Here is a 19,631-nt window from a genome sequence, read left to right on the forward strand (position 1 = left end):
AAGGTGTAGAGCTGGGTCAGGCAATGAAATTCATCTTCACTGCCCATCACACACCCTCCTGGCTGTCTAGCACAGGCAAAGCTCTTCCCCTTCCTCCTTACCTCCACCCCTCCTTTTAAGTCCCCATCAAGGTCACCTGCTCTATGGAAACCTCCCTGTCCACCCCAGCCCCAGGAGCCAAGGTCCATCTGGTTTAAATGGGCCAAGGGGCAGATTTTCATGATGGGAAAACTAGGGGGGGGTGGGAGAACTGGTCAGGACAGTGGTGTGCTGGCAAATGTTTAACAACCAGCTCTCATGAAGTAGAAAGTTGGGGAACTTCCCTAGTGGTCCAGTGGCTAAAACTCCATGCTCCCAATGCAGCGGGCCCAGGTTCAATCCCTCATCAAGAAACTAGATTTCGCATGCTCAAAGAAAGATCAAAAGATCTTCAAGTGCTGCAACTAAGTCCCAATGCAGCAAAATGAATAAACAAAATTAAAATTTTTTAAAAGGAGAGCATTGAATCTGTATTTATTATAAATTTTATTGGCATAAATGTTTAGCAGGCAACCTCCAGCAATAAAATAAGATACTCCCCACTGCAAATTCCATACAGCCAAAACTGAGTGTCACAGACTGCCTTTCTCGTTTTTTGGTTTTTTTTTTTCCACTTTTGTAACCCAAAGCCAATCTATGCTTGCAGGTGAGAAACAAGCAAATGGAGGTTGATATTTTCCTCTAGACACGGAGATGGAACGAAACAATCAAGATGTGTGTTCACACTTCACTTGCTTTTTGATGATGCTTGGAACTTCTTTGCTAAATCAGATAATGGTTTAACAGCCCTCGATTTTTTTGTGTGCTAGTGACAATATTAACAGTTACAGGCAAAACCCACATAAATGTCATCTACATGGCGAACATGTTTTCCCAGCACTTTTGAGTGTAGGCAATCAACAAACAATACATCAAATCAGACTTGTAAGCTTTGCTGCTTCCCCTAGTGTAAATACCATCACCATGGTCCATTTTAAGTTACTAGTGTGGTGACACTGAACACAGAGCTGGCAAGCAATGTCCTGAGAAACGGAATTACACAGTATTTCCAATGCCAGATACAGTAGAGGTGAACTATCTCAAGGGCATAGAAATAATATCACAAAAATAACAAAAATCCCATGCCTAAGGCACAGGGCAGTTTGAAGCCTCAAGATAACTCACAATGTCTAGTAAATGTACAGTACATAGCAGTCATAATATATAAAAATATTTTATTATCCAGCATCAGGTACCACCTCACACCCTCCCGTATGTCCCTGTTACACACGGTCACACACAGTCGTATTGTAAAGCCAGCATATTAGACCATCAGCTTGGCAAAAGCTGGAGGTTTTGTCTTATCTTGTTCCTGGCTGGATCCCCAACACCTAAAACAGTGCCTGATAAATTTTGCATGAGTGAATAAAGCTCACGCAGCATACATACTTGGACCCTCTCCCACAAGTTAGCCCCGTGAATCCCATGGAGTGGGAAGGAGAGGGATTGGAAATGAGTCTCTATTTCACACATATTAACATAAATAAGGATGGGGAGAGGGTCTATTTTATTTGCTCCTATTTCTCTAGCCCTGTACAGTGCCTGGCATGGAGCAGAAGCTCAATAAATATCAGTTGAATGGATTAATATAATGTACAGTGTCTGAGCTCAGCTCAGAATAAATACCGAGGGACCCAGAGGATCCTGGAGGAAGGGGGTCAGCAGCACTGACCCATGGCCAGCCCAGTGAGGTAGAGGAGCTGGGTCCCATCACCTGGGGCCCCAACGAAAGAAGGGAAGATGCAGTCTTGTTCCAGGAGGTGACACCTAGGCCTGGGGTCACGTGAGCTTTGACAAGGGAAGTCCACTGGGAACTTGGGTGGCCACGCGGAAGAGGCCCCAGACCGTGGCTTCGGCTGAGAGCTGCCAGGAGAGAGGCTCCCGGATCCTGGGGCGCAAGTGGACGCTCAAGCGCTGCCCCGCATCCAGGTGCAGCAAGCTGCTCCGGAAACCAGCTGCTGAGTTCCCCAAGGGTGGGGGTGGCAAGTCCAAGGTCAGGGTTAGGGCGGCCCCGGCTTGGTAAGGCTGCAGGTCCAGGGCCACGGAGACGGAGTCGGAGCCGTTGCGGTTGCCCGCCATCACGCGCTTCAGGGTCAAGTGCAAGAAAACATAGTAGACCCCGGCCTCGGGGACCACCAGCTCTTGGGTGCGCTTGTCGTAGTGCACGCCTGGCGCCAGAGTCACACCTGTCAACCCCCGCTCGCTACGCCACTGCACCGGCCCTTCGGTCAGCTGTGCTGTGGGAGGAGAAGGTGGGGTACACTGAGCAGGTGTGCATAGCTGGTGGGCGGTGAGCATAGCCCTGGGAAACGGGGGGAGCGGCTCTAAGGGAGAGGCAAAAGTGGGGAGGAGTGTGTGAGAAAGATAAGGGAGCTCAGGGAAGGAAAAGCGTCTCGGAGGGAAGTAGGGCTTGAGGAGGGGAAAGAGGGGCTAAGAAGGGAGGAAAATTCGGGGGGAGGGGGAAGAGACTCAGGTGGAGATTGAGGAAGCGGAGGGGAGAGAGGGGGTGTTGGTGGAGGGAGAGAGACTTCCAGAAACTAGGGAGGAGGAGGACATGTAATGCCAGAAAGGATGATGGAGGGGAAAGGGAGCTCCTAGGGATGGGAGGAAGGGGTTTGGAGAGAGAGGGGGCAGGCAGAGACGAGATAGAATGGAGGGACTCGGAGAAGGAGGCAGGACGAGAGGGAGAGGGCGGGGAAGGGAAGCTTGTCAGGAAGGAGCGAAGATCCTAGAGGAAAGCTAACGGGAGAGAGAAAGGGGTGGAGGGTGAGGAAGGAGGGAATTTCAAAGAGAGAGAGGATGGGGTGAAGGTCTTCTTAAAAGAGATGCGAGGAGGTTGCAGGAGAGTCCGGAAGGGGGAGGGAAAGGGCTGGGGGGAAGAGTCCCCAAAAGAGGGAGAGGAAAGGGGGACGGTCTACTGAGGGAGGGTGAGGAGGAGAGTCTGGGAGAGGGAGGGGCAGAGGGAACAGGGAAAGAGTCTCCCTAAGAGAGAGGAGGAGGAGGAGGAGGGTCCCTGAAAGCGGGGAAGGGAAGTGAGTGGGAAACAGGGCTTCCAGAAGTGAGGGAGGGGAAACGGCTGCGGAGGAGGGGTCCGGATCTCCCTGAGTCCAGTAGAGGGAGCCGACCCGGCTGAGATTTGCGCGGATCCAGGCCCAGCCTTAAGGGGGCGGGGGTCTGAGGTGGACACAGATGGAGGTCAGAGAAGGAGACCCGGAGAGGGACAGCCGAGGTTCTAAGAGGGTAGGGGGAGCTTTTCAGAGAAGGGAGGGAAAGAGGATCAGGTTGGGTCAGAGGGGGGAGGGGGCTTCCCTCTCCCGGAGCTCTCCCACTTAGTGCACCCTCCCCACCAGCTCCCCCGGGTCTTTAGGGAGTCACTCACCACCATCGGCCACCACCAGCTGCGCGAACACGCCCTGCTGAGAGAAAGGACAAACGCAAAGTGGATAAAGGTCCTCCTACTCGCAACACGCAGCCCCCTGGAAAGTGGGGTCCCCGGGATCTGCGCAGGCCTTGAGCCTACAGTCTTTATGGTCCCTTCCCTTCGCGTTCCAAAAGAACCACTCCGCGCGCGCACACACACACACACACACACACACGCTGCCCCAGCCCTGGCTGTCTGCAAGGAGAGGACCCCGAGGACTTAGGAGGGAAATGAGACAGTCCCTCCAGGGGGCTTGACACTGCAGAGTCTTGAGAGGGAAAGGAGGGTACCCTAAGGGTCCGGGGAAAAACCGAGGTTCTCCCCGAGTTACGAAAGAAAAGGGGAACCCCACGACGATTGCAGTGTCCCTCGGGGTGCGCGTTGGTGAAACGGTCCCCATCTGAAGCCCGGGGTGCAGATGGGGTCTCACGGGGGGTTAGGATTAGAATGGCGCCCCCTTGGAGACCTGGATAAAGAATTGGTGCCCTCAGAAATCCAAGAAGGACGGGGGGTGGGTCTCTCCACCCTCGGGCTGGGACGCAGAAAAGACCTTGCGGGAGGCGGGGAAGCGGATGGAGAAGGGGTCCCGGGGCTGGGTACGGGTCTCTCTCAGAGTCCAGATCGGGCAGTATCTCACCTGCGGAGAGTTGGGGAGGCGGGCGTGGGGGTCGGAAGTCTGCTCCAGGCCCACGGGGAGAATCGAGCTGGGCGCTGGACTGGAAACCGGCGAGGCAGGGGTCCCGGGGACGCCCCAGACCCGCACCACGCAGGTGGCGCAGGCAGCGGCAAGCAGCAGCAGCGCGGCGCTCAGAGCCCAGGGCAGCGGGTTGCAGACGCGACCCGGGGGCGCGGGCGACCGCTGGGCCTCGGGGTCCGGGGTGGCGAGGTTGCTGGAGTGCATGGCCGGCTGCGGGCGGCTGCGAGCCGGGTCCAGCGCACGGCCCTTTATAGCTAAGTCCCGCTTTCCGGGGAGTGGCCCGTGGGGATCCCAGCGACCCGCTGGGTAGGTTGGTTCCCGCCCGCCCCGCCCCGTGCGGCCCCGCCCCGCCCCCTCCACCTTCGGTCCAAACTTTCCCCAACTTTCTCTTCCCTGAATCTCCGTCTCCTTTTCTCTCTAGCTCTCCACGCTCTGCTCCATCAAATCCTCTTGACCCCCAGTTCTCTCTCTTGCATCTCCCTGGTTATCTCTTAGCCTCTCTGCTTCTCTCTCTTGTCTCTTTTCCAGATTTCTTATCCCTCCCTAGCGCTCCTCCCCCCAGCATTGGGGCTCCTCCAGGGCTCCCCTAAACTCAGCACTTCTTCGGAGGAATCAAAGAACAGCCAGGCCTCAGCCCGCTTGTCCTCTGGAGCATAAGTCCTCCCAATGGAACCCCGAGTGCCCTGCTCAGTCCTCTCTCTACTTCCCTCTCTTTTCCCGGGACCCCGGACCTTCCCTGGCCTGCCCCCACCCACCCACCTAGACGCTTCCCGTCTGGGGCTCCCTGGACCCCACAAGCAAAAGGCTGGAGAGTCCAGGTGGAGAAATTCCCCTTGTAGGAAAGGGACAACCTTGAGTGAGGCGGAGGAAACTCAAATTTCCCGTTCGCGCTCTGGTGGTGTCCGCGGGGGCGGGAGGAGGAGCGGAGATGCGACCAGAACTCTGCCTCAAAAGAGGAAGCAATCGTGGATTGACAGATGGCCAGCCCTAGAAAAGCCCTGGGCTCCCAGAGAAGCCCGGCTCTCCCCAGACCAGCAGGGTGGACCTCGCCATCCTTCTTCAGGTCTCACTTCCCCTATAGCGCAAGGGAGAATGGACTCGGGAATTGATCTCACCCGTCCACCAGCGGCCCAGGAAATGGGGGGAGGGGTGTTTTGGTTCAACTGAACAAAGATCGGATACCGACCCTGTATTCAACCTTGTATTAAGCCTCTCTGAGGAATTAAAAGGAGAAAACAGTAATGATACTGGCTCTTGTTGACACCTAGGTGTAAAAAGCTTCCGTTTTAATACTAGCGGTTTATAAAAAATTTCTGTGCCCAAACTAGCATCACCTGGGGGACTTGCTAGCTCTGCAAATTCTAGCACCTCAGCCAGACCTATTGACATTCTGGGAACTGAAGCCCTGCAGTCAGTGTCTGAAGGAGCCTTCAAGAACATTCTGACACTTGCCCAAGTTGAAGAACCCACTGCGTTGTACCAAGATTGTTCCTTCGCACCTTCTGTCCCCTATGCCTGGAATGTTCTTTCCCCCAGATCTGCGGTCAGCTGGCCTTCTGAGTAAAGCAGAAGAATTAAGGTCCAGCGCCTACTTTTACTGTCTCCCAAAATCTCACTGCAGCCATAGTTAAGGGACTGTTTTAAAACCTAAACCAAAACTTGTCAGCCATGGGGTGGAATGCCAAATACACATTCCCTAGCAAAATACCACCATCAACCACCGTGTCTCACGCCTCAGTTATTGGTGACCTCCTGCCAACTCCAAAAGAGATGTGGTGGGTGGCAGCTAAAGTAGAAGCATTGGTTGAAAGTAAATTCCCAAAAGAGATACCAGCTCTGCTCCCCAGTAGGGTGGAAACACAGCCATTTTTTTGTTGCTTTTTTTTTTTTCCCCTCTAGACCACGGAAATCTCAACATTTCTGGTGGGAGGAATGCAGTTGATAATAGAAGAATCATGCTAGGATCATGTGTGAATCAAATGTGTGAACTTGAATGCAAGAGTTGAAACTGTCCCACCTTGACCCTCGCCCCCTCGACCCAGCAGCCAGGACCTGAAAGATGGGGATGGTGGGATCTTTTCTCCGAGGAATCTGACCAGCCAGGAAGATAGATACAAAGATTCTGAGGACAAAGAGGCTTCACCAGATACCATCGCTCTGCCAAGAAGCTCACAGGCCACTGGCCATTCTGTTTATTATTAAACCCCACCCCAAGGCAGCTCACAGACAAGGTTTGCCTGAGCTGACGAAAAAGAGGAATTCAGAGAACTCCCAGGCACCATCTCGGACAACCCAAACGAAAGTGTCTCTCTCTCGGGCCCCAGTTACATCACCCCTTGAAATTTCCTTACTAGCAGTTTCCACCACGTGAGATATTCTTGTTCGTTTGTTTACTTGCTCGTGGTTGTTTCCCCCCAAGAAACTGTTAAGTCCCAAAGAGGAATATCTTCACCTGCCTGGTTTCCATGCTACCTCCAGTACCTAGAAAATTATAGGCCTTGATAGTATTTATTGAATAAAGGAATGAATGAAGTATAATAGTTACCAGCATGGATTCTAGAGGTGGAAAAACCTCAGTCCACTGACATTTTGTGTGTTTTCATTTTGAGGCAGCTGGGAAAAGTCAAAAGAAGACTCCTGACAGGTGCAAATCACGTGTGAAATTCAAATTTCAGTGTCCACAAATAAAATTGTATCAGCACACAGCCACGCTCATTCGTTTCCATACAGTCTGTGGTGACTTTTGCAATGTTCCAGCCAAATGGGGTAGTTACAACAGAGATTGTTTGGCCCATGAAGCCCCGAATGTTTACTCTCTCTGGTCTCTCAGTGGAAAATTTGCTGCCCCCGCTCTAACATTCTTGCATTTCAGCCCTCCGGTTTCTTGCTGTGTGGTCTGGGGCAAGCTGTTTCAGCTCTCTGAGCCTCACTTTCCACATCCGCTAAATGGGAGTAAGAGTAAATCTCAAAGGGTAGCTGAGAACTTGCTGTGAGCAGTGGCAGGCCCATGGCAAAGGCTCATTCCAGGTGAGCTGGATCACTGAGTTTTCTATAATTCCAATGGCTGGAGTAAAAAAAAAACTGAAACTCCAAAAGTCAAAGTCACAGTCAAGGACTTCCAGTGACTTCTGAATTAAGGGACTTAGCAGAATTCTGTACACCCCCTCCAGGGTGGGGGAACAAGGCCTGGCAGCCTGGGGAAGGCGCAGGCCGCAGCCAGGGAACGCCATGACGCATTGTTGTGGTCGGCACATCTGATATAAACAGCCCCGCCCACCATGGAGCTCTCAGCATCAGTTGCCTAGCACCACATGGTTCAGTAGTCACACCTCTGTGCTCAACTGTCTCCCCAGGAGAGAGTGGGCCCTGGTTTCCCTCCCCTCTAGGGGAAGGACCTGAATTCTCTCACCATTGCCATTCCAGGGCTCAAGGGAGGGACTGGGCAGGAAGTAGTTGGAGGGGGGAGAACCCCTCTCCCCTCTCAGAGGCCCAGCAAACAGGCACCTCCTCCAGGAAGTATGCCTTGATTCTTCCTAGCCAAACTCACCTCCTTATGAGTTCCTGCCTGCCCGCCACCCTGAATGAAGTCCATTGGCCTGGATCCTTCGTGTCCCCATAGGCAAAGCCTGAAAGAGATCTTTAGTGATTACTGGGTAAGTGCACAGTGAGACAGCATGGGACCCAGTAGGGGGCTGTAAACCAAGAAAAGAAGAAAAATGAGAAGAAAATAATTGAGTGAGATTGGTTTTGAGCTGAGGGAGTGTCCACACGTGTTGAAGGAGGAAATTGAAACTGAGAGAAGAATCACGTTCTCCAGATTAAGTCTCTGGAAAAGCTGGGTCCGAGTCTCCTTGGCCCTGGGGAAGCCGGGGAAACACAGATCCGGCATGTGAATGCACTTGCCATATTGTGTAAACATGACAAGGCATGATGGTGCCATTAGACTTTGTGGAGTTGGGGTGCCCTTACCCAGCTACTGTTGAACTGTGTTGTGTTTCCAACGTAATGAGTGTTCAGGATAAGGAAAGTGGGAGTGAGGGGATGTACCTACCAGTGTGTTTCTAGTTGAGGAACAGCAATGGCACATGATCCCATCTCTGAGCCTTGCTTTTCACACCAGCTCCAGGAGTTGGTGATGGACAGGAAGCCTGGTGTGCTGCAGTCCATGGTGTCGCAAAGAGTCGGACACGACTGAGCGATTGAACTGAACTGAACTGAACTGAAATGGGAATAAGAGAAGGTCTCAACGCATAGCTAGCTTTAAATCCCAGTTCTGTCTCAAAGCAAATGCCTTCACCTCTCTGCCTCAAGGTTCCCATCAGGGAAGTATAGCTATTACAGGGACCACCTCCTGGGATTACTGTCCCGAATCAGAAGCCAGAATGGCACCTGGCATTCAGCAAGTGCTCTCCGGCACGATTGAGGCTGATGGTCTGGTGCCTCTGTAACTTGTAGGTGGGGATTTGATCCTGTAGATGAAGCAGCAGAGTCCAGAAACGAGTGCAGATGTCTGGGCCAAAAGAGAGGCAGGAAGAATTCAGAATGGAAATAGTCAAAAGTGTCATCGAAATGGTCAGATTATCACTCATAGAATCAGTTCAGTAATAAGCCATGGGGGAGGTTGAGTCATCTATTTGGGGCTCGATAGAGATCTCTAAGGGCTAAGAAAACAAAGAATGCGGATTTGGTTTCAGAGCAAAGACACATTTGCATAGCACATATCTAGAAGGTTTATAAGAAGCTTAGTGGGGGGCTTCCCTGTTAAGACTCCGCACTCCTAATGCAGGGGGCCTGGATTCGATCCCTGGTCAGGAAACTAGATCCCACATGCTGCAACTAAGACCCAGGGTGGCCCAATAAATAATTTAAAAAAAAAAAAAAAGGAAGGAAGCTAGAGGTATTCAGGAGAATTATCTGAAAAAGAGATCATGAACCTTCCACTGTATAAGCTTCTGCCCACTTACATTTTCCACGTTTGCTTTGTCTTGGTTTGTGTGTGTGTGTTACGTACAGAATCGTGGTCAAGTATGAGTACATAGAGAAAGAAACCAGTGGCCACACACAGGCCACACACACACATTTTAAGAGAAAAAATAAAAAAGAGAGAAAGACCCGAGCTATTTGGAGAAGGGAAAATTTTCACACCAGTGACATCAAAGGTAGGAAATGGTGTTTCCCTGCTAATGGCAGTGGACGAACACAGGGATGGGGAAGACCCAAGCATACCAGGGCAGGCCCAGGGTACCCCTCAGAGGGCCCGGTCCCTGAGAAGCCAGCTCACTCTGCTGGGAAGCAAGCCAGCCTGGTCTCAGGAAGGAGGCCCCAGCACGGCTAACACCTGGAAGGGACTCTCCAACTGGCCCAGAAAGGCAGCCACCAGACAGACACTCGTGTACAAAAGACATCCCGATTCAGGCAGTACACAATTACAAACAAAGGCAGAGACACAAACACACCACACATACACACACTGAGACACGTAATCACAGATACACAAGAGTAGCCCCCAAAGCTAGCCACAGACGCACAGAGACACACAACGGATACATATTCAGAGCATAAACACCCCAGAATATAAGAACACACAATACCACAATCACATGCATACCAAAACAGTGGTGGGGATACACCATACAGGCATACACACAGTCACACACTAAGACATGCCCAGACACACAATACTAGACACACAGCTGCCCAAGCTAGCCACAAGAGCACAAAAGGACAGATTCATGCCCAGAGTCACGCATACCCACTAACATACAGCCTGAAAGAGTCTTGAAGGCTCTGAGATATGCATTCAAAGACACACAGTATCAGATGCCCAAAGACCACCAAAGGCACTTAAGTCACACACTGACTGACACAGGCTGACCTGGAAAGACTGGAAAAGACACAAATACAAGGGAGCACAACCAAGGAAACCCAGGTCCCGCCCCCAGGGAAGATCCAGGGTCTTTGAGCCACCAAAGATCCACCCCCCAGGCTCTCCTTCTGGGGGCGTATCACTCACTCCCTCCCTTAAGGAAACTCTGGGTCCCTTTCCTTGGCAGTGTGGGCCGCGGGCGACCCCTGGTGGACCCGGCGCCTCGGTCCAGGGCTTCACGGAATGGGCGGGTGGGAGGAGGGTGTCTAGGCTGAAAGGATGAAAAGATGCTTCGGCGTCTACTGAAACACTCGGAGAAAGGAGCGTGGCAACAGGGAAAGGGAGACACCGGAGCCCGGCTGGAACGGGACCAGACAGGGTCTTGGACGCGGGAACAGGGCGTAAGAAGGAGTGGGACTGAAGACCCTCACCCATCCCCACTCGGTGCAACCCCGGGTCCCCGCGAGGACGGTGCTCCAGGGACAGTAAAGACAGGGTAAGCCCGGAGGCGAATTCCCATTGGTCCGCGGCGGACCAATGAGGAGCGGCGAGGACTCCCGGCGTGGCGAAGAGGGACAGGGCAGCCGTTGATAGAGATGGAAGGGTCCTGCCTGCCCAAACAGGCTCTCAGCCGGAGAATGACCACCAGGGAATCGCCCAAGGTCTGCAATCGCCAGCACGGAGACGTTTCTCCCAGGAGGACTCTCGTCAACTCCGATATGCCTTTTACCCGCGGGACCCTGAGAAAGGTGGGCTTGCCCCTCGCAGAGCTGCCCCAGTCTCCCAAGCCCTGCCCAATCCCAAACCCCACCACTACCCCGTCATACTCCGTAAGCCCTTTCCACTTCCCTTTCTCCCAAGCCCTGCCCACTCATAAGCCCCTCCCACTTCCCTGTCATTCTCCCTAGGCCCCGCCCACTTCCTAGCCACTATTGTCCCAAGCCCTGCCCAGCCTCCAGTCTGCCCACTTTCCCGTAAGCTCCGCCCACATTTCAGACCAACTTCTGAGGCCTTGCCCACTCTCCTGGCCCACTCACTTTTCTACTTTTCTCGGGCTAGGACTGCCTCTCCCCAGGCTCCGCCCTTTTATTGTCTCCCTAGCCTGACTTTCCTGGAGACTCCAGTCTCTTGAGTATTTTGTCCTGGGCAATGGCACCCCACTCCAGTACTCTTGCCTGGAAAATCCCATGGATGGAGGAGCCTGGTAGGCTGCAGTCCATGCGGTCGCTAAGAGTCAGACATGATTGAGCGACTTCACTTTCACTTTTCACTTTCATGCATTGGAGAAGGAAATGGCAACCCACTCCAGTGTTCTTGCCTGGAGAATCCCAAGGATGGGGAGCCTGGTGGGCTTCCGTCTATGGGGTCGCACAGAGTCGGACACGACTGAAGCGACTTAGCAGCAGCAGCAACACATTTCCAGAACTCTCTGCCCCATCCCCAGTCCTAGTCTAACTTTCCTGGAGTCCTCTGGTCTCTGAGCATTTTGTCTGAGCACTTAAACCCCACCCACTTTGTTCCTCTCCACCTTCTTCCAGACCCCACTCAAAATTTCAAGACCTTACCCCAAAATCAGTCAAGTCCCTGAATGGGATGGGGCTCCCAACTAATGGAGTCAGGGAGGCCTCAGTTTCCTCCGACCCTCAGGCCGTCCTCAGGAAGGTGCCACCTCCTTGGCCATTCTGGGGGTTGCCCCGCCTCCTTGGCCATCTAATTACTGGCCTGCAATGGGACCCCTCCCTGCCCACCTTGATCTTCACCATTCAAACCAGCCTCTCCCCCACTATGACCAGATCGCCTCTTGAGCTCTAATTCCAGTCCGGGTGGGCATGCCAACCCCTTCGTTCCCCACAGGCAATCAACTTACCACATACCATCTTGGCCTTGCCTGAGTTGGTGGTCCGATACCAGTGCCTGTGGCCTGGAGACCCGCGCAGGACACCCCTGTTCCATCCGCTGCCACACTCCTGGACTGCCAAGCTGCTGGTGGCTTTGGACTTATTCTGTCTGATGCTGGGTGAGCCCCCTCCCTACCGTCCTTGAGCCCCTGCCCTACGTGGACACCCAAGAAGCCTTGGAGGGAGTTTGTCTTCCTGGTTTGCTAGGCCTGGGGCTGGCTGCCTGCCCTAATGTGTGTACTTGGGACATTCGTGTCATCAGCATATTTCTGGGATGTCTGGGTCAATGAGACTCTGCGTGAAGGGAGCAGAAAGGGACTCTCCACAAGAATGGATTTTGTGTGCTTACCTGTCATCCTGGATCTGGATGCTGGGGTCAGCGTCCAGCTGCTCATCTTTTTGTTTCAGTCTTGCATATGACTTTATGTGCTGTAAGTCTCCTTGAGTTGTGTATCTGGGTCTGTCTATGTGTCTGTGGTAGGAGGTATGTTTTACTATATATATCTCTGTGTACGTTTTGACTAGGGGTATGTTGTGTGCAAGCCCCTGGGTCTATATGTATGTCTGGGGCTGGTCTGTGTTGCACTCATATCCATGTGAATGTATAATTCTGTGTGTGTGTGCACATGTGAGTGTGTATGCGTGTGTCCCTTTGGGTCCCCGAGTTGCATATTGTATTGTGTTGCCTGCTGTATTGGCTTGGTGGGCAGGGGGCGGTTCATTGTGGGTGACTTTTTTGCATGCACTTCATCTATGGGAGCCCGTGACTATGCATCTGGGGTGGTGGTCCATCCAATGGTATTTGTGTAGCCAGCTTTGTGTCTGGGTCTATATGGGCCTATGTGTATTGTGGGTATACTGTTATATGTCTGTGTATGTACATCGGAATCTGGGTGTCTGGGTCAGACTGTGTGGTTGTATAATTGTGTGTGTCAGATTCTGGGTGTGTGGGTACCCATGTGGCCTGAGCTTGCTTGGGGTCCAGATGTGTGGCTGGCATAGACCAATACCCTCAACTCCCCAGTGGGTAGAACTAGTGACCAAAGCTCCTTTGCTGGGATGCGGAGGCCAGGCTGGGACACTAGCTTGGCCCTTCCAGCCCAGCGAGGGAGCTGGGGATGGTGAGAGGTTGGGTTCCAGCTGCCACTAGGCTTCAGCGGATGAGAGTCAAGACGGGGAGGGAGGCCTGGTATAGGCTTGTAGAATGAGCAGGCCTACACCGGCTGGAGACAGGCCCCCTGGTCTGCCTGCCTTCAGGATAGTAGTGTCAGGTGAGGGGCCCCAGAGGCTGCTCACACACAACTTTGCTACCATTTTCTCCCAGCTCGATCAGCCACAGAACCATCCACATAGGCATGAAACACACATAGATACCACACACAGCCACACACACCAACACAACCCACACATCCGTGGATACAATGTATAATCTCTTTTTTTTTCTCTCTCTCTCACAGACATGTACTCATGAGCACCACAAACACCTATTCACACCACATACACATGACATAGACATAGCTATCCATCAGCACACATACACATTCGTACACAAACACATGCGGAGCCACAGTCATACACGTGTACCTGCACACAAGAGGACACACACACATATGGAAAGAGTGAGCCCTTCCACCCTTATCCCTTCCATCATTATCCTTACCCCTTATCCACCTCATTCCCAAGACCCCAGCTGTGAATGGGTCCCTGGGGCTCTGGCCTCCTGGCCAGACTGTCCTCCCCACCTATGTCCCCATGTCCAGGCTGTGGAGATGCTGGGAGGACAGACTGGCCAGAAGGCCTAAGGAGAGTCAACCTCAGGTGACCCGTCTATGAGTGGGGTCATCTCCACCCCCTGCAGTCAGCCTCCCCATTGTGCTGAGTGAGACCGGTTTGCTGGAACCCCACATCCAGGGCTTCTTTTGCAATGACACCACCATCCAATACCCCCGGATGGCCCATTACATCATCGAAGACTCGGCACTCATAAAGATGGGCTTCTTCATCTCCATCTTCACGGTAAGAGGCTGGCCACTTCACCTCAGGCTGTGGTGACACGCTATGAGCGAGTTCACCCCTTTTTCTGGCAAAATGGGAACCCCCCAGGATTATAGATCTAAAGCAGGAGTAAATACCACCTTTTTCCTACTGAAATGGGACATTTCACTGCTCAATGGCATAAAACCCCTTTCCTTGAGGACAAAGTAAGCCCCCACTTTTGACTTAGTATAGGGGAAAGAACCCCCTCTCTGCCTTAGGCATGGAACAGGAAGTTCAGCCCCACCTCCCCCCAGTAGACTGGGAAGCCCCAACCCTTTATGCAGAAGGCAGGAAGCAGCCCTGCCCCCTGGGAAGGTGGGAAACCTCCTCCTCTCAAACATGGAACATCCTGCTTCTTCCTCCTGGTGACAGGGGATGTTCCACAATTTTCCAGCATTTGGGTGGAAGCCTATCCTCATTTCCTGGTATAACAGGAAGTCCTGCCCTTTTTAGATATGGGACAGAAAATCCTGCCTATGTCTGACATAAACTAGGGAGATGTCCCACCTCTTCTCCTGGTGTAACAGGAAGTCCCACTCCTTTTAGCTATAGGACAGGAAATCCTACCTATGTCTGACATAAGCTAGAGCCATGCCCTGCCTCTTTTCCTGATATATCGAAATCCTACCCCTTTCAGATATGGGACCCCCCCCCTTTCCCTGGTGGTAATGGGAAGCCATATTCCTTGGCTTAGGAGTCTTCCCATTTCAGACACAGGGGTGGGAGAAATCACCCATTTGTGTGTGTGTGTGTGATGGAATGAGAAGACCCACACTTTCGGCTGGTTTAGTGGGAAACAACAGCCTCCCTTCCATATGCGATAAAGCGTGGAGGATTTCCTTCCCTCCTTGCACCCCCTGCCCTCAGCAGTGACCCCCTCACCCATCCACTCTGGCCCCACAGATCAGCCTGGGAGAGCTGATTCGGGTCAGGGGCCTGCAGCTAAGCTCGCCAGCCTTCATGAGCAGCGCTTACATGGCCATGATCTACAAGCAGCTGCGCGCCTTCATCTTTGGCGGCCTGGCCAGCTTCTCCCTGACCAGTATCGCCAAGATGACCACAGGTCAACTGCGGCCCCACTTCCTGGCCACATGCCTGCCGGATCCAACCTCCTTCAACTGTGAGAATGGCTACATCACCAACTACAGCTGCACAGGGCATCCTGAAGATGTCCTCGATGCCAGGCGAGTGGGTGGGCAGAGAGGGGAACCCAGGAGGTGTCCCCACCCCACCCTACCCCACTCCACCCCCAGCTGATATCCATGCTCCCCCTGCCCATCCCCCAGGATGTCCTTCTATTCTGAGAACGCCTCCTTGGGGATGTACTGCATGGTGTATCTGGTGGTGAGTGTTGGTGGGAGGTGAGCTGCACACACAGCAAGGCCAGAAAATGCTCCATTGTTCCCCCCACCCCCACCATCCCATGGTCGGTGCCCACAGTGCCAGGCACAGCTCCCACAGAGCTTGTGTGTTCCCCCAGAGTCAGGAGGGCAAGAGTGGGGTGGGCCCATCTCCTCTTAAGATTCATTCAGCGTCCTGGTCCCAGAATAGCAACTTGCAGAACCCTCTGTCCCCCCGGCCCCTGCCCCTGCAGCTGGAGAGGGCTCATGCCAGGCTGGGTCTGTGCCCAGGACTGGGCTCCACCAAGGACAGCAGGAAGGGAAATCACCCAAGACCCAGCTGAGGTGAAGATCTAAGATTTAGGTAATAAAATGGCAGGAAGGGAAGTGGGCGGGGGGGGCAGGGGGAGTTGCCTCTGGGAAGGAGCCAACAACCCAGGGGCATAGGCTTGGATGGCAGAAGCAGATTAGAGCCAGCCCAAAGCACCCAAGCTTGGTGGTGGGCAGACACAACGACACAGAAGCTCCAGCCACCGGGGCACATGACGGTCACACAGTTGCCTTTACACCACCAATGTTTTCTCCCTGAAAGACAGTGGGTTCAGCGGCCACCTCCCCCAAACCATCCCTGCCCCTTTGTATTTTAAGACAAAGTAATTACAGCTTCCTGTAGTGATAAAAGCGCAGGGTTTTGGAGGTGGAATGTACCCGCTCTGTTTCCAGCCTCAACTTTGTGTGACACTACGTGAGACCTTGAACCTCGGTTTCCTCATCTGTATGGAAATAGCACTTGCCTCCTAGGGTTGTGGTTTCATGAGTTAACACATAGATGAACTGATACCCTCAAAGGACTCAGAACAGGATCTGGCCTAAAGGTCACTATTAATCATTAATAACAAGCAAAACAGACTCCCTTCGTTCCCGGGATGGGGCGGTGGTTGGGGGACTGGGTACACGCCAACATGCCAACGTGCACAGACAGACCACACACAACTCAGAGGCCGGCCGTGGTCTGATTTTTGGATGGAGTGGACAACTTTGTGAACAGAATATTCTGGATCTCGGGGAATTCCCCCACCTCTTAAGCGTCCCTCAAGTGCCCACAGTTGATCTCTCCCTGAAACACACAAGCACCACTGTCCTGTTCTTGCTCATCTCAAGGAAGTAAATTTCACCTGATGGGATTTTTTTTTTTTCTGTTTTCCATTTCAAAATCAAGAACCCAAACTCGGCTCCTTGAAGGTTTGCCAATGAGGCCAACCTGCTCCGATTGGAGACCTGATGCAGGAAGTGGCAGTGCCCACTCACAGCATGAGCCTACCCGGAGGGTCTCACCTGACTCTTAGGAAATCATTCACCAACTAACAACTCTCCCAACGCTAGCATGTAGCTAAGAGCACATAGCTCTGTTACAGTGATGGACACAGCCCCTACCCTCTTTAGAAGCTGAAATACATTTCCATACAAAACTGGCAGGTTCAGATAGAAAACACGGGTGGGCACAAAAATGCAGCCCTGGGGTGTAGTCCCTCTGATTACCCTCTCCCAGGGTTTCAAGGCACTGCCACCCGCCTTCCAGCTCTACATACAGGCCGGTTCCTGGGGACAGAAAATCTGGCTCTTACGGCCCACCATCCAGCTCCTTTTCTTGTCCCTGGCTCTGCTGACTGGCTACATCCGGGTCTTGGACCACTGGCACCACCCCTACGATGCTTTCTTCGGCTTCTTGCAGGGAGCTTTGACGGCTTTCTGGGTGGTAAGTGATGCCGTGGGACACCGGGGTACAGGGAGGGTCTGCTTGTCTGGGAGCCCTTGGGTATGCCCGGCACTCCTCACCTCCCAGGACGGGAGTGCAGGAGAGGCCAGACTGGAGTGGGAGAATGGCCATGGAGTGAAGGTGATGTCAGCCCACCACAACCTCTCTTGGCTTCATCCCTGCAGGTTTTCTACATCGCAGGCAATGCCAAGTCCCAGAGCCACCTATGCTCTGTGTGCCACGTTCCTCCCCACTTCCCCTCTCTGTATTCCTCCCCTGAGGACCCTCAGGGAACCCAAGGCATGCCCTGATGCAGAGATAGACAGAGGGCACACTCTGCTTTCCAGGGCCTGTGCTCCCCAGTGGGGCTGTCCCTCCCCCAGGTGGGCTAGTCCAGGAAGCCCCACCTGTTTGGAGCTCAGTCCTGACCCCAGATCAGCCCTGCCCTGGAGGGGTGACACAGGAAGTCCCATTTTCCTGGGGCTGAACCCCAAATTAGCCCCTCCCAGCAGGGCCACTTTCACTTTATGTTTTTATGTTTTCTTGCTATATTAAAGAGTGAAATGCCAACACCAGGTTTATGAATTCTTGAGAGACATTAACATGGATTGATAGACTTTGTATATCAATCCGGGAACCACATCCCAGGGATCAATTATAACAACGTCTGATAATCTCGAAAGTCTCAGTCAGGTTTCTCGACTTTGGTTATTGCTGTTGGTTTTCAGGGCCAGATAATTCTTTGCTGCAGGGGCCATTTCAGTGCACTGGAGGCCAGTGAGCAGCCTCCATAGACTCCACCCACTGGGTGCCAATCACAACCCCAGGTTGTAATGGAGGGGGGTAACCTCCAGCTGAGAATTTCTGGGTTAGGGGATTCTGTGGAGCCATCCCAAGAGACTGTGCTCCATAATTATCTGACCTACTGAAGGATGCTACACACATTTAAATAACAGAGGAAGTAATTCACTGATCCTGGGGTGGGGGCAGGGGTCACCCTTATTTGTATGATCTGATCCATCAGGAATTTATTTTGATGTCTTCTTGTTATCGTGTTAGTCATTCAGTCACGACCGATTCTTTGCGACCCCATGTACTGTAGCCTGCCAGGCTCCTCTGCTCCTTTGAAAATTCCTTGCCTGGAATTTTCCAGGCAAGAATACTGGAGTGGCTTGTCCTTTCCTTCTCCAGGGGATCTTCCCTAACCAGAGATCAAACCCAGGTCTCCTGCAGTGCTCTGGTGTCTAGTGTGAACCTAAAGATCCAACTCAATTTTGTTTTTTCTCAAATAATTAACACAGGATTTCTTAGCCTTGAACAGCAGTCCCCAACCTTTTTGGCATCAGGGACTGGTTTCGTAGAAGACAATTTTTCCATGGACCAGGGCGGGTCGGGGGAAGGTTTGGGGACCATTCAAGCACGTTACATTTCTTGTCCACTTTATTTCTATTACATCAGCTCCACCTCAGATCATCAGGCATTAGACCCTGGGGGTTGGGAATTGATCCCTGGCCTTGAGCCCTATTGATATTTGGACCAGATAATTCTTATAGTGGAGGGAGACTGTCCTGCCTGTGCACCTTAGAATGCTCAGCAACACCCACTTACCAGATGCCAGTAGCACACACACACACACAACATTTAGGCATAACTAGGACATTGCCAAGTGTCCCTGCCCTGTGGAGAACCACAAAATCGGAAGCCACTGGTGAGAACTGTGAGGCCCCAGCCCTTCCAAGGGCCTGGCCAAACCCACCCCTACCCTGAAGTCGCCAGAAGCCACAGAGGACGTGGAGGCTTCCTGGGATGTCAGAGCGGGAGGCTGCCAGCAGAAGCCGACCCCAAGAGGGGCAGCACAGGAAGTCTAGCCCAGTGTCACAATAATAATTGTAATACCAATAGCTACAACTTATTGATCACTCTGCCGGGGGGTGGGCTTTCAGACCCTCCCAACTGCCTAGTGGGCAGGCATTCCTGACGGCTCCATCTTGGAGGAAATTCAGCAGGGGGAGGCCAAGTGGCCTGTGCAAGGTCATGTACTAATTACCAATGCAAAGGCAGGGCGATGACTTGTAATAAATTGTAACAATGGAACAGGAGGGTGCCGAGCTGGGGGGAGCAAGGCAGCCCCCCACCTCGGAGGGGCCCTCTATTCCCCTGCAATCTGTAATCCAGCTATACGTCTTAATCACTGATGTTCGACCCCAGGCGACGCTGAGGATGACCCCACCTGCGACAGACTCAGAGCCCAATAGAGGTGTCCAGGGGGAGTGCACAGTCCCCCCACCCCCCGCCCAACACACACACACATACCTCCGTCGGCTTCCAGAAGCATCCGCAGTCGAATATGGAAGGCAAATCGTGGTTTTACTTACTACGCAGCTTCAAGAGAAGTCCAGCAGGAACCGACCGCCTCCCACCTCCCCAAACAGCCGGCTCCTCTGGAGCGGCCAGTTCGGCCCCCACCACGAGCCCTCGTGGTTAAGGCGAGCGTTTCTGGAGAATGACAACGAAACGGGATGGGAAGGGAGGCTTGGG

General features: G+C 53.0%; 2 protein-coding genes across 10 annotated transcripts; one reads left to right on the plus strand and one right to left on the minus strand.

Annotated features, from left to right (window-relative positions):
• Positions 1 to 506: 506 nt before the first annotated feature.
• On the minus strand, positions 507 to 5,083 carry TNFSF9 (TNF superfamily member 9). Of its 2 annotated transcripts, none has more exons than XM_061422452.1 (3): positions 4,137 to 5,083; positions 3,458 to 3,491; positions 507 to 2,315 (listed from the first exon to the last, which is right to left on the minus strand). In XM_061422452.1, the coding sequence occupies exons 1-3, from the start codon at positions 4,398 to 4,400 to the stop codon at positions 1,858 to 1,860; spliced, it is 756 nt and encodes a 251-aa protein (XP_061278436.1). In that variant the 5' UTR covers positions 4,401 to 5,083; the 3' UTR covers positions 507 to 1,857. The 2 variants fall into 2 exon arrangements, with proteins under 2 accessions (XP_061278436.1, XP_061278435.1); XM_061422451.1 differs by having other exon boundaries at positions 3,458 to 3,494.
• Positions 5,084 to 7,761: 2,678 nt separating this feature from the next.
• On the plus strand, positions 7,762 to 17,663 carry LOC133250792 (phospholipid phosphatase 3-like). Of its 8 annotated transcripts, none has more exons than XM_061422443.1 (8): positions 7,762 to 7,849; positions 10,686 to 10,811; positions 11,917 to 12,079; positions 13,819 to 13,976; positions 14,901 to 15,181; positions 15,284 to 15,341; positions 16,917 to 17,093; positions 17,279 to 17,502. In XM_061422443.1, exons 1-8 carry the CDS (start codon positions 7,778 to 7,780, stop codon positions 17,402 to 17,404), a joined length of 1,161 nt encoding a protein of 386 aa, XP_061278427.1. In that variant the 5' UTR covers positions 7,762 to 7,777; the 3' UTR covers positions 17,405 to 17,502. The 8 variants fall into 8 exon arrangements, with proteins under 8 accessions (XP_061278427.1, XP_061278433.1, XP_061278432.1 ...); XM_061422449.1 differs by lacking the exon at positions 17,279 to 17,502 and adding an exon at positions 15,592 to 15,682 and having other exon boundaries at positions 16,917 to 17,000; XM_061422448.1 differs by lacking the exon at positions 17,279 to 17,502 and adding an exon at positions 15,592 to 15,701 and having other exon boundaries at positions 16,917 to 16,998.
• Positions 17,664 to 19,631: the final 1,968 nt, after the last annotated feature.

The sequence above is a fragment of the Bos javanicus genome, chromosome 7 (genome assembly GCF_032452875.1).
Source record: "Bos javanicus breed banteng chromosome 7, ARS-OSU_banteng_1.0, whole genome shotgun sequence".
NCBI lineage: Eukaryota > Metazoa > Chordata > Mammalia > Artiodactyla > Bovidae > Bos > Bos javanicus.

What these genes read in the sequence shown, in the direction of transcription:
- TNFSF9 (XM_061422451.1), bottom strand. Translation starts at nt 4,400, where the DNA reads ATGCACTCCAGCAACCTCGCCACCCCGGACCCCGAGGCCCAGCGGTCG. An exon ending in GCCTCCCCAACTCTCCGCAG is followed by an intron (nt 3,495 to 4,136) that starts GTGAGATACTGC and finishes CCTTTCTCTCAG; the next exon opens with CAGGGCGTGTTCGCGCAGCT. An exon ending in GCTGGTGGTGGCCGATGGTG is followed by an intron (nt 2,316 to 3,457) that starts GTGAGTGACTCC and finishes CTCCTCCCACAG; the next exon opens with CACAGCTGACCGAAGGGCCG.
- LOC133250792 (XM_061422441.1), top strand. Translation starts at nt 7,778, where the DNA reads ATGAAGTCCATTGGCCTGGATCCTTCGTGTCCCCATAGGCAAAGCCTG. An exon ending in CTTATTCTGTCTGATGCTGG is followed by an intron (nt 12,080 to 13,818) that starts GTGAGCCCCCTC and finishes CACCCCCTGCAG; the next exon opens with TCAGCCTCCCCATTGTGCTG. An exon ending in GAAGATGTCCTCGATGCCAG is followed by an intron (nt 15,182 to 15,283) that starts GCGAGTGGGTGG and finishes CCCATCCCCCAG; the next exon opens with GATGTCCTTCTATTCTGAGA.